General features: G+C 37.5%; 1 protein-coding gene across 1 annotated transcript in view; it reads right to left on the reverse strand.

The window, feature by feature from the left end:
• Positions 1 to 1,596: 1,596 nt before the first annotated feature.
• mfsd10 (major facilitator superfamily domain containing 10) overlaps positions 1,597 to 12,950 on the reverse strand; it is a 71,447-nt gene continuing 60,093 nt past the window's right edge. The window contains exons 12-14 of the mRNA XM_039750868.1: positions 10,333 to 10,422; positions 3,502 to 3,637; positions 1,597 to 3,328 (exon numbers count right to left, since the gene is read on the reverse strand). Of these exons, the coding sequence (XP_039606802.1) occupies positions 3,534 to 3,637; positions 10,333 to 10,422 (194 nt within the window). The 3' untranslated portion in view covers positions 1,597 to 3,328; positions 3,502 to 3,533. The remainder of the gene's footprint in view (positions 3,329 to 3,501; positions 3,638 to 10,332; positions 10,423 to 12,950) is intronic.

Genomic DNA, 12,950 nt, shown 5'->3' on the forward strand with positions numbered 1-12,950 from the left:
CCAAAATGTTTCCAGGGCATGATCCAACCTGCGAACGTTGCAACCAAGCCCCAGCCTCACTGGGTCACATGTTCTGGGCCTGCACCAAATTAACATTATTCTGGACAAAAATTTTTAATTACCTCTCAGACAGTCTTGGACTCACAATCCCTCCTAACCCATTAACAGCTGTGTTTGGGGTTCTTCCAGAGGGTCTTAAGGTGGAGAAAGACAAACAAATTGTGATTGCATTCACTACACTGTTGGCACGCAGACTTATTCTGATAAACTGGAAGAACCCAAACTCTCCTCTTTAAGTCAGTGGGAAACCGATGTGTTATACTATTTGAAATTGGAAAAAATCAAATACTCAGTTAGAGGATCTGTGCAGACTTTTTTCAAAACATGGCAGGATCTAATCAGTAATATTTTGAAATGATTTTATAAAGCACAGAGAATTTGTTGATTTAGGTATTTTTAAAAGCCTTAAATTTTACACCGTTTGGCTTGCTCTCTCTCTCAAGGGTGGGGATCGATCTGTTCTTAGCATAATTCTTTTTTTTTTTTTTGTAAAAACTTGATTGCTATGTATTGATTATAATAAAATTAATAAATAAAAAAAAAAAAGATTACTGTATGCTGTCATGGAAAACATTTCTGTTAATCAAAAACCCTTCCGATTATACCAACCAAAGAACAGCCAGGTCATTTATCAGAAATTGTTTAGGTTCACCCAACCTCCAGTTCACAAAAATGTTTTCTTTGTCTAAGCATAAAGATTTCCAACACTATTACATAAGCACCAAGGCTTCCAACATGCTAGACATTTTAAAAATATGGGCAGGTCAGGTAATCAACCCTTAATTCTAAGTAAAAACACCCAGAAGGTCAATCTAGCCAATCGTATCCAGAAATTAAAACTTCAGTCAATGAATATTCACACTGTTGTCCATCAGGCCGACAAACTGGAAACTAAAGATAAGTAACTATCACATTTCATTAAGACATTACATAATCGATATGAATACACACTCTGAAACGGGTATTCACAATAAAGTCTTACCACAGATAGACATTTTTGATAAATTACCTGGCTGTTTGTTTTTTGGTTTGTATCTTTATTTAAGAAACTTCAACAGAAGTATTAGTCTTTGACAGAGGTATAAAAGCAGCTTTGCTTAAAAATTACAGCACCTAAGTTCTATTTTTTGTGTTACTCACCCCATGTTGTTTGATGTGATTGCAGATGAAAATGTTAATCCTGTTTTCATTGAGAATGAGCATAACATTTCTGATAAAACGAGAGCCTGTAGTGACCCAACTTGAAGAACAAAATACAATTTCAATGATCTTTAATGAAATTTGAAGTTACTTGGGTCACACATCCAATTGTATGCTAACAATGCCTTACCCGCAGATTGGATAAAAATTGTTAAATAAACCACTTCCAGAAAATGCTTCTGTGCAGGACATAGAGGTGTGTTCTTACTTGGCCAACACTACAAACAAAATAGGGTAAGCAGCAGATACAAAATCTTGATTTTTTTTTTTTTTTTTGCATAGCATATTCCTTTAATGATTCAGAAGATATATACAGTATAAAAAAAAATACATGTCACTGAATATCACTTGAAATGTGTAAGCCCATTGGGGAGAAATTAAAAGAACTTCTAGGCCTTCGATCATCTGATCTGGCTTTATAAGTGTTGTCTGCTTGTATGAATACACTCTGTATACAAATAATCCTTGGTTTTGTGTAAGTGTATTTGGCACTCTGGAATTGGCGATAGGACCCTGCGCTGTTACTTGGACCTTTTTGAGCTTAGTTTAGTGAAAGGATGCAATGTATCTTTTTAAAATGTGACACTGGAGTTTAATTCAAGTGTTTGAGGAAAAAAGTGGCTTTCATTTCCTAATCTGGAGATTCTGATATGGAAAAATACAATTTATAGTTTTAATGGAGATCAAAGGTGTATGTCATTAAATGATATACCTATTTGTTAATTTAAAGAGCATTTTAAAAAGCCAAATTTTCCTATGGGGACAAATAAAGGTCTATTCTGTCTGTCTGTCTGTCTGTATATCTAAACAACATATGAAGTCATTAGTTACTACCATGTAGAAGCAGACTATCTTGGACTGAGCTGCAACAAGGCATGGAATTTTTTTTTTTTTGTAGCAACTCAAATTTTTCTGTGTTATCAAAATTGTTTTTTAATTGGGATTCTGGATGTTGTTTTCTTCTTCAGGGTTCTATTGATGAGGTCTTTGTATTCTGCCTTCTTGATACACCTCTTACACTCTCCATCTCAAAGTATTTGAAAATTGTTCAATTCACATAAAATGGCATGGCGGTATGCAGAGTGCCCGGCAGAACAGCTGTGGATTCCTTGTCCCTCGCTGTGAATGTTCAAGCCTATTTTTAGTCACAAAGAGCCCGTTGCAAACATGAAGTTCAAACAAAGCTGCCTTCAGCTACTCGCACAAATTCAGTGTTGCTCAGGTGCCCTTGTCTTATGAGCAAACCCCATGGCAGCCAGCAAAGGCCCTGTAAATCTGTCCAACAAAGCCAGTAGTCTACATTGTTACTCAGAATAGGCTAAAATTGTGTTCGAGGTGTTCCTAGATATATAATTTAAAAGTCTGCATAGTGAATTTCTACTTTCATTTCTGCAAGGGTTTATTTTGGTATATACTGTACAGTTTAATAAGGTCTTGGGCCATCAGTCCAGGACTAACACCCTATACACAGGTACAGTGGACAACAAGGAGGTAGTTTTGGTATTCCCATTATTATGGACCATTCCCCATACCAAAACTTTACTTGGTGTAACATAAGCTACAGTGTGTAATGTAAGTAGTCACACTGGGTAGCCAGACCTGAACTGGATGAATTGCCATAAAAAATAGATTGGTGAAAGCTGATCTTTATTTTTCAACAGTGGAATATTCATTTGGTCATATGTGATACAAAATAAAAAAAAGACAATAAAAAAGTGTCTTTTTTTTCAGCATTGTACTTCCCTGGCACAGCTGCTTGATAAACTAGACTTCTAGTAATAGATATTTAATTTGTATGTATGAGGTTTCTTTGTCAACAAAAGGCACTATATTCTGAAAACACATGAGAGTCAAGTTTTAAACCCCAAACGAGCTTGTATTCAAGTGACTCCGGTTGGCACCACCCTGGCATAGAATTCATCAAAGTGTGATATGAAGGCGTTGTTTTCCACCACAGGAAAGCAAGACATAGATGAGTGCCACAGGTCCAAGTAAAGAAACCCCAATGAGCTGCCCTTGCATGCTGCCATCATGGGTTGTATGTTAGGGCAGTGAATTCTCATTTAACCTGAGGAAAAAAGTAAATTTCAATTAATGTTCACAATGGGTTCATTTACAATACAAAAGGAACAAATTAGTAAGTTTTTCCTGTCACACTGGTTAACAAAATCAGTTTAATGTTATTTTACACTATGTGCAAACCATAGATTTTGTGTAAAGTAAGTTCTCACTTAGACGTACCGTTTTCTTTGATGCCTGATAACACTGAAGCCTCACTTCATTTTAGTCTGTTTGACATGCCTCAGTAGTAAAAGAGGAGCAACAAATAAGACGGAGCTGGTGAGGAAGCACACCTCTGCGCCCAACAGCCAGTACACTGCAAAGGTATTCAAAGAATAAATATGTTAATTATCAAGAGAAATATAAACAACAGAGTAAAGCTTATGACACCTTTTGTAAGCAACCATTTTCGCTTTAGCTGGAAATACGTTGCTACCGGCAGTCGTCTTCCACTATATTTATATCTACTAACAATGGCAGAACCCCAATTTCTGCCAATAAGACAGACAGAGGCAGTTTTTTCTTTTTTTTTATTAATTCCCCAAAAATAACACTGATCTGCTATGTGTTGTTAAATCCAAAAAGTACAAGAAAATTAAACTGTGATGGAGGGGCACCGTGTCTGAGCTTGAAAGCGTTTAGGCCTGGTATGAGTTAATGTCCCCTAGTCCTAGTATGAATATCTGCACCGTCCAGGAATGGTTCATGTCTTGTTCCCTGTTTAATCAGAACTCTAATAATGTCCCTCTTAACAGAAATTGCAAGTTCAGGAAACAGATGGCTCCTGGGCCTGTCTAACTATGCTTACCAAAATTATAATTTGTGAAAGTGTATGATATATGAGCTGTGCCCATCAGGCTTGTTGCACAGCAAGCATCAACAATTGGAGAGACTCACAATTTCTGGTGGAGTTGTGCTATATGCTGCTAGATATCCTGTGGCTATTAAGTCTGGGTAATCAGTCCAGCCAGTGCCATTAGGCCGAGTTGTTCAAGTGCGTATCTGTGGCATTTATTTAACAATCACACGGGTGACTTTGCTGATTTTTTTTTTTCCCCTCATCCAAGCCACCAGGGCAGATTTTCAAGAGACAATGATGATCTGACATTGATGGATGTTCGTAAAGAGTTTGACTGTTAATAAAGGACATTACATTGAACTGCTGAGGTGTCTTTGGGAAAGCATAAAAAAAATACCTCAGGAGCAGTGGCACATGCAGAACTGCATTTTGCACCATGACAGCGGACCTGCACACACCATGTAGTCTGTCAAAGAGTTTTAGACCAAAAACAATGTGTGGTGGTGGCCACGCGGCCCCTGTACTCGCCAGAGCTCACTCTCTGTGACTTCTTTTAGTTCCCAAAGTTTAAATTGAGATTGAAGTGAAAGGGAAGATTTGCTACCAAAGAAGTAATCCAGGAAAAAAAAAACTCTGGAGGCTGTAGACAAGATAATAAAAGAGGAGTACAGGAAATATTTTTGCAACAAGTTTTATAATAAAGGTGTTTTTTTTTTTTTTTTTTAAATATCAATTCCAGGAACTTTTGGGTCTCTTCTCGTACTTGTTTATGAAGCTGTGCCCAAAGTTAAACTACCCCTGAAGCATCAATGCCTTTGAAATACTGCTGATTTGATCTCTTTTGTGCACTATATAAAAAAAAGTAAAGTTTGACTCCATTTATTATGTGAATAGTAATTTATGTCATACTCTCCTTGAGCTAAGGTATCAGAAGAATTCTGTATATATGATTTGATTTTGTAAGTCGCCTTAAATTAAGAAAAAAAAAAATAGTAATGGTAATGAGTGACATACACTGTCTACTACAATCATCATAGCTGGACATGGCCATCTATTACATTATGGGTGTTTTATTACAATACTAACCTTTAAAAAAAATTGTAATAAAATTGTCTGAAAGTGCTTTTGGGGTGCTATAAAAGTCTGCTGAAATTTAAAAGTGTTGAAAACGCCCCAATCAAGCCGAACCTAAACCCAATATAATGTGACAGTAAAGCCAATCATCAATAACTTTTATTACATCCATGAAGCCGTTACTCGGTGGTAAAAAGATCATTCTCAGAGACCATGTAATGCTAAGGTTAAAAAAAAAAAAAAGGCCTAACTCTGACAGGCTGAAAGTACTCGCCCTCCCATTTTCTGGACATTTTCTACGAGATGAGATACAAAAATAACCAGACTGGGCATGGGGATTTCCTGGAAAACCGCCTGGAGGTCAGCCGGACGTGAATCATAGACTTACTGTATATCCCCTCCTACACGCTCTCTCAAACCGCCGAATGGCTAGGTATATCCTGTGAACAGCCCAGTCAATACTTGCACAACAATCGCTACACGAGTTGCCACGATAATGTCGGTTGAAAATCAACGAATCAACGTCGTGTTTCTCACTAATTTTCTTGTTTTCCGTCAAGCAGTTTTTGACTGACAAAAACATTCCTCTCCTTGATGATCCTCACTATTTGCCAGATTTAGCTCCCTGTGATTTTTTACTTGTTCCCAAAAATCAAAAGTGACCTGAAGGGAACATATTTTTCTTCAATGGATGAAGTGAAGATGGAAACAGCATGCCTGTTGAAGAGCCTCAAGCAAGAAGACTTCCAGCACTGTTTCAATCAATGGAAGAAATAAATGGAGCGGTGTAGAGATCGGCAGGGGGAGTATATAGAAGATGACAATGTTTAGAATGCTGTAATTCATCGATAAATATGTTTTTTTCTACCAATCTGGATATATTTAAGTCTCGCCTTGTATATTGTGTTGAGGAGTTTGGAAGTTTATTAAAGTGTTGCACTCTGGGCAGAAGAGCAATCTTGGCCGAGAAAACGCTTCAAGCATACAGCAGGCCAATATCAGCTTTTGTACCTTCAGTACTTGTAGCAAAGCAAACATTATTAGAGCCCTCTAGACATGAAATAACACCCTTTAGTCACCAATACACTCGTATTACCCAATATATTAGACAAAATAAGAGAAAATAAGACATATTAGACGTTACAAATATCATATTACTAGGCGCACTCGCCTTTTAAGGCGACCGACTTTTATCTTCAATTATTGTACGCTCCATGTGTACATCAGGCATGTAAGTGTAGAGAATGAGAACATCAAAGTGTCCATTCATAACATCTTTTTTTTTTATTCCCTCAAGTGCCTGTCCAAAGTCGTACAATGTCAGCCCGAATCTGTACCGCTAAAGACGGAGTTTCATGCACTAAATAAGCTATAGATGAGAATAAGCAAGCACCATCTCCCCTGATATTTACTACGCGGTGAGGCATTTGTACTCCATCAACATTAATTATTTCCAGAGACATAATTTTTTCTATTTTTCCAGCGCATCGCGCACAAAAGCAAGGGAACGATGAGAGCACCAGAACTCTGCTCACATCGCGTCACTTCGTACCTCAAGTCGCAAGTAGTGAGTCTGTAATAAGCGGAATACCACTACGCTTTGCACTCATGGGACGGAAGGACAATCCCGAACGCTTTTCTATAGTAGATTATTGTACTGTACATTTAATTGCACACAACCACTAACCTATGAAGGCACGACCTCCGTAGGAGAGTCTTCAGAGGTGGTGCAGTATCTTCAGCAGGTGCGTTGTTGTCTTCTTCTGCTAAAGAAGTACTAGGAGTAGGCAGTGGGTGTCTGGGTGCGCGGCTGAAGAACATCTTGATAGGCAGTTTCTGGCGCTGTCTTTTCACATGCGTGAGGAGGCTTTTGTAGGGTATTGCCATTTTTAATCATATACAAGAGTTTCACCTTCTTCTGGATAGTAAGCATCTTCCTCCGGCACTTAGTTTTATTCTCAGAAGGCTTAGAAAAAGCAGCACGTTTAGGAGCCATCATAGGGCTTAGATAAAAATTCTCAGAAAGCACATGCGTAGTGACGTAAGCGTGTATGAGAAAAAAATCGCGATAGAGTGAAGCCGCAAAAGTCGAAGCGTGAAATAGCGAGGGATCACTGTACAGCACTTCCATGTTGTGCCACATAAACTCGCACCTGTCTATCTTGCTGCAAACCTCACTTTCACTTTTGAATTTTCCAGCACGACGAAAGCTGTGAAGTTGCATCGTTGAATTTCCAGCACGTCAAGAAGTGGAGGACCAAACCACTGAGCACATCGTCTTTTAAACGTACTATTTATTTCCGGTATCAAAAGTACTGAACTACTGCTGCCATACCATTTTAAAAATTGGGTTTTTGATACTTTTATTAGTACCGGTATCATGCACACTCCTATTTTATACAAATTATTATTTACTTAGTTTTAAGAGTTTAAGTGTAGGTATTTGAAACCATCCTAATGCACAAGGTGGAGTCAAGTCTCAAATCTTCTTAATCTAGATCAGGAGCACTGTGTGCTATCCGCCACAAGACAAGGATCAACTTTGGATGTGCCATTCCACTGCTGGACATGCTCACACTGGACCAATTTAGAATGACCAGTTAATCTAAAACACGTGGGTACGCCACAGTAATGCTGCTGCAAGGCTTAAAATATCCATCCACCCATTTTCTGAACAACATTTACCAGACTGTAATCACACATTTTTGAGATAAAACTTCTCTCTCCGCCAAATATGGGAAGTGACAGCAAAAATACTCCACCTGTGCCTTTGCAATATGAGGGCCTACAGTACTTACTACACTTCACTGTGTAATATTGTAAGCAATACTGTACTGAACAAACTTTTAACGTTTCCTCACAAAGCTAGCTCAAAGGGTCTTCCTGTTTCTTCTTCTTTCTCTTCTATATGCCAACAAGATGTCAAGATAATGTTGAGTTCAGTCCCGCAGTTGCTTCTCATTTATCTTTATCACATTTACATTTATCACTTTACCACAGTAAGTTTTAGGTTTTTTTTCTGACCCTACACCTTTCTCTGGAAAACTTAATCTAAACTAATACCTAGTAGAAAAGAAAGCAATCTGATCCAAGAAAGATCCCAGACCCAAAGAAGACCTAATATGGTATTGTAACAGTTGCTTTGGTACATATAACAACTGTCTCTTTATTTTCTTGCTTAGTCGCCTGTACTGAGCATAGAAACTTCTTACAAAGGTAATAGTCTCAGACAATTATTTTGCTGAATTCTTTTTATGTCTACTGTAATTTCAAACAAACATTTACTGGTTGGGTTGGTCTCAAAATTCGAATGCTAATAAACCTGGTCTGGAACATCCAAGCAGGGAATTGCTGGTAAGCAAGCCGCTTTTCAGAATTGCTCATTCACCAGTCTGTGATTTCTTTTTTCTCCAACTGCTGGAGGTTGGCTCCAAAATGGAAAACTGATCACACAATGTTGAAGATCTTTAATATTTCAATTCTTAGAACACCAGGGCATTCTGCACTTGAGAAGTTGTGAAGCACAAGTCAAGTCAACAGATACAGTAAGTTATTAAGCTGACTTCAGACTCCTGCCCAGCAAAACCTGAACATTAAAATATGTCCTGGACTCTTGTGGTAGTAGGTCCCAATGGTTAGTTGTGTTTTGATACATCAAGACAGATTTTGTCAATTGATGTGCTTACTTTTCAGGTGAATACGTGTATATCCTTATCCACACATGTGGACAAATTCATTGGTACCCCAACACAAAAAAAGAAGAACCCAGAATTGTCTCTAAAGTAGCTTGAAACTGACCAAACTAATTGGCACCCATCATTGTTTATTCCATATTTAACAAAAGTCAGACTTTGCTTTAGAGTTCTGATTCAACACAATGTCAAATGAAAATGGCATGAACAAAAATGATGCAACCCATGCCTTAATATTTGGTTGCACAACTTTTATAGGCAATCGCTGCAAACAAAAGATTCCTGGAGCTCTCAATGAAATTTCTGCAGCTGTCAACAGGTAGTTTGGCCCACTCTTCTTGATCAAACTGCTCCAGCTATGTCAGGTTTGACGTTCACCTTCTAAAGACTGCATGGTTCAGTTCTTTCCATAGATGTTCGATGTTAACTGTGTATTTTGGGTGAAGAATCCTTTATCTGCAGCTGAAACAGCTTTCGGACACTGGGTAGTACAGTTTGCTTCAGAATGTCTGGATAGTTTTGGACTCAATGCACCCCATGTCAGTTGCAGCAAAGGAGACCCAAAATCACTGAGACTCCTCCATGTTTCACAGTAGGTATGGTGTTCTTTTATTTGAAAAGTTCATTTTTTTGTTTGTGGGCATACAACTGATCTGACTTGCCGTAAAGCTCCTGCTTTCCCCCATCTGTCCAAAGGACATTCTCCCAGAAGCATTGTGGCTTGTTCATATGCATTTTAGCAAATTTCAAGCTGGCATTTTTTGTTTTTCTTTCAATAGTTGAGTCCTCCTGGGTCTTCTTCCATTGAGCCTGCAATGAATTGTGCAATCAGACACTGACGGATCTCATCTGAGGAGTTCAGCTTGTATCTCTGGAAGTTTTCCTTAGATTTTTGTCTACCATTCTACCTTCTACCCATTCTGGGGTCGATTTTCCTCTTAAGGCTGTGTTCATTGAACCTGGCTACAGTCTTATGGGCTTTAAACTTAATAATATTCTGATATCCTTTGACAACTCTCTCCTTTGCTTTCTCTGATTCATGTTCAGTGTAGGACACACGATAATACCAAACAGCAGGGTGACTACTTTTCTCCATTTAAACAGGCTGAATGACTGATGGCAGAATTGGAGACCCTAATTAAAGAAAACAGCTAGTTTGAAAAATCACTTTAATCCAATTATTTATGATCTTTTCTAGGTGTACCAAGAAATGTGTCCAGGCCATTTCGAATATCTTTGTAGAATAAGCCATAATGTTATCTCTTTTCACACTTTTTCAATGAGCTGTAAGGGTTCCAACACATTTGTCCACATCTGCAGTTCATATGCACAGGATTAATAAAGTATCTATCTATCTATTGTTTTATGATACTGTGATATGCATTACTACTATTTGACATAATAACAGAAAATAGTAAATAAAATCATGAATGTCAATATCCATACCACTGGATGCTATAATTGGGCCAAAAACTCTTGCAAGTGCTCCCAAGCTTCGGAGGATGCCCATCAATGTGCCCTTCTGGCTGACATTTCCTGAAAAAAAAAACATAAAATAGCATGTGGGACAACTTTATTAAGATTTGTGGGGTTTTTTTTTTTGGTTAAATTGCTGAAATGAAATGATTTCAGCACAAAGACACCCAAATCAACAAATGAAAATGTGTAAGCCAAATTTTATTTATAATCACTATAAAGATTTCTACTATCAAATAATAGCATACCACCATGTGATGAAGAAACATAAGAAATGTCCTGGAACTTAATTTGAAAGATTTAAATCCAACACCAGGCCGAGGTGGTGCGGTCCCACTGCCAAAACCCTCACTAAACTGTGCTATTCCTTAAAGTCACTGTGGGTTTTCATTTTTATTTGTTTTTCTTTAGCTACTTATTTTTTGAACAGGGTTTCCTCCCACAGTCCAAAGACATGCAGGTTTGGTGCATTGGTGATCCTAAATTGTCCCTAGTGTCTGCTTGGTGTGTGGGGGGGTGTGTCCTGCCCGGGATTTGTTCCTGCCATGTGCCCTGTGTTGGCTAGGATTGGCTCCAGCAGACCCCCATGACCCTGTGTTAGCGGGTTAGAAAATGACTGACTGCCATGCAGGGCTGGATTAAGACCCTTAGATGCACTAAGTAATTTTGGTGCCCCTTACACTATTAATTCAAAATAGTAAAACAATAACAAACTAGAAAATAAAATTTTATTATCGAAAATTTGAAATTAAACAAAACATTCTGACATGAAAACCGTAGATTTACCATTTTGATTATTTAATTTATTTATGGTTTTTGTGTCAATTTAGCAAATCTATTTACACATATTCTTACTACAAGATTTGAAGAATATTTTGTGAAAATTTTGTTAATCTTTATTAGTAAAAAAGTTATAAAAAATTTTGTCCAATAGTAATCAGCTGTACGATTTTCACTTTTACGTAATGTAAATGAATTTTAAAATATCCAAGAACAGAATTAAATAGACTTACCAGAATATTTTTTCCTCAAACTGGGACAATTTTTTGTTTTGGTTTAAAACAGAAAATAACACTTTCTACGCACTACAAATTTATTTTAAGTTAAATAACAGATAATTCATGAAACACAACAATTACGTGATAATAATTTTTAATCAACTATTAACTAAAAATATATTGTTTTGAATCGAATTATTTTCACAATATTTTGACATAACATGGCGTTTAAGGGAATCACCATGAAACGGGAATTCCCCATCGTAGATGGCACCAGTATGCAGAACGCACTGTGTAAGGCGCCATCTACGAACAGTGACGGCATAGGGAGGTACAGGGAGGCATTATTCATTTTTCATTAAATTCTGAAAATGGTTATAAATTTTATTAATTTAATAATGCGATAAATTCGGCCATGAAAAATTTTTGTGGTGCCCCCTTTACCCTTGATGCCCTAAGCATGTGCTTACTTTGTTTATATAGTTAATCCAGCAGTGCTGACATGACTGAACTCCATTTCGTCTCCGAGTATACCATTCAAACTTACTAGTTATGTTGTGCCATGCAAATAATTTTGTATTAATTGTGGATTGTGCCTGCACAAATGGCATCTATGTATTTATGGAGCCGTGCGAAAATGTTGTGCATCTCAAGCTTGCAAGCCAATTAAAAAAAAAAGAAAAAACACTTTGTAGAGTTCAGGTTTAGAACTGAATAAAAATAAAGATTGCTAAGCAGCATTACAAATGGATGCACCAGTCTAATGTGTATTCCATGAAATTTAAAAGAGCCACTTCTTGAACCATTAAGTGGTACTTAAGTAGCCTTAATTCAGTTATTCTCTGGATCATCTCAAACAAAATATGTCAAAAGATATTTAGTATGTTCTACTTGCTATGGGCACAAAAAAGAATTCTGTCACATGAAAACATTTTCATGAAGCATGCATGCGGTATTGTGATAGTACAATGCTTGCTTTGCCATTTATGACGGTAATCATGGGAACTTCAATTTTAAAGATGAGTCAGAGACACTAATGTTATTGGGTATAGTCCTCCACCGTGTCTGGGCAGGTGAGTGCCAGGCGTCATCTGTAGGAAAGCAGAAAGGGCAGTTGATAAGGAACAGCAGGAGTTGGGCTTCCAGTGTAGTACAAAAATGCACTTGTGCACATTCCTGTACATTCAAAGTGTGGAAAATATGCAGCATATCACGTTTTATAAAAATGTGCTGTGCTGCTCCCCAGACCTATGAAGGTGGCCATAAAATATAATTCGAATTTGCTGCTGCACTGTGGATTACTTGTGTTGTGTATGCAGAAATACGAACACAAGGAGGACTGAACATGACCTGAGGGCAGTGAGAAGCAATGCGGATTTCACATTAACTTTGGAACAGTAGATGAATTATTGGTCTTTCCACACATATTCAAGGCGGCACCTGAGTTTGACAATTGTTTCTGCTTGTCATTTATTAAATTTGAAAAATCCCATGACATTATACTCTTGGTGTCTTTGTGGAAGGTTCTTTTTTTATCTCATCCATTTATAGATCATATTTACCTCATTAAACTGTGATCTATACAGTACA

Source organism: Polypterus senegalus, chromosome 4, assembly GCF_016835505.1.
Source record: "Polypterus senegalus isolate Bchr_013 chromosome 4, ASM1683550v1, whole genome shotgun sequence".
Classification (NCBI taxonomy): Eukaryota; Metazoa; Chordata; class Cladistia; order Polypteriformes; family Polypteridae; genus Polypterus; species Polypterus senegalus.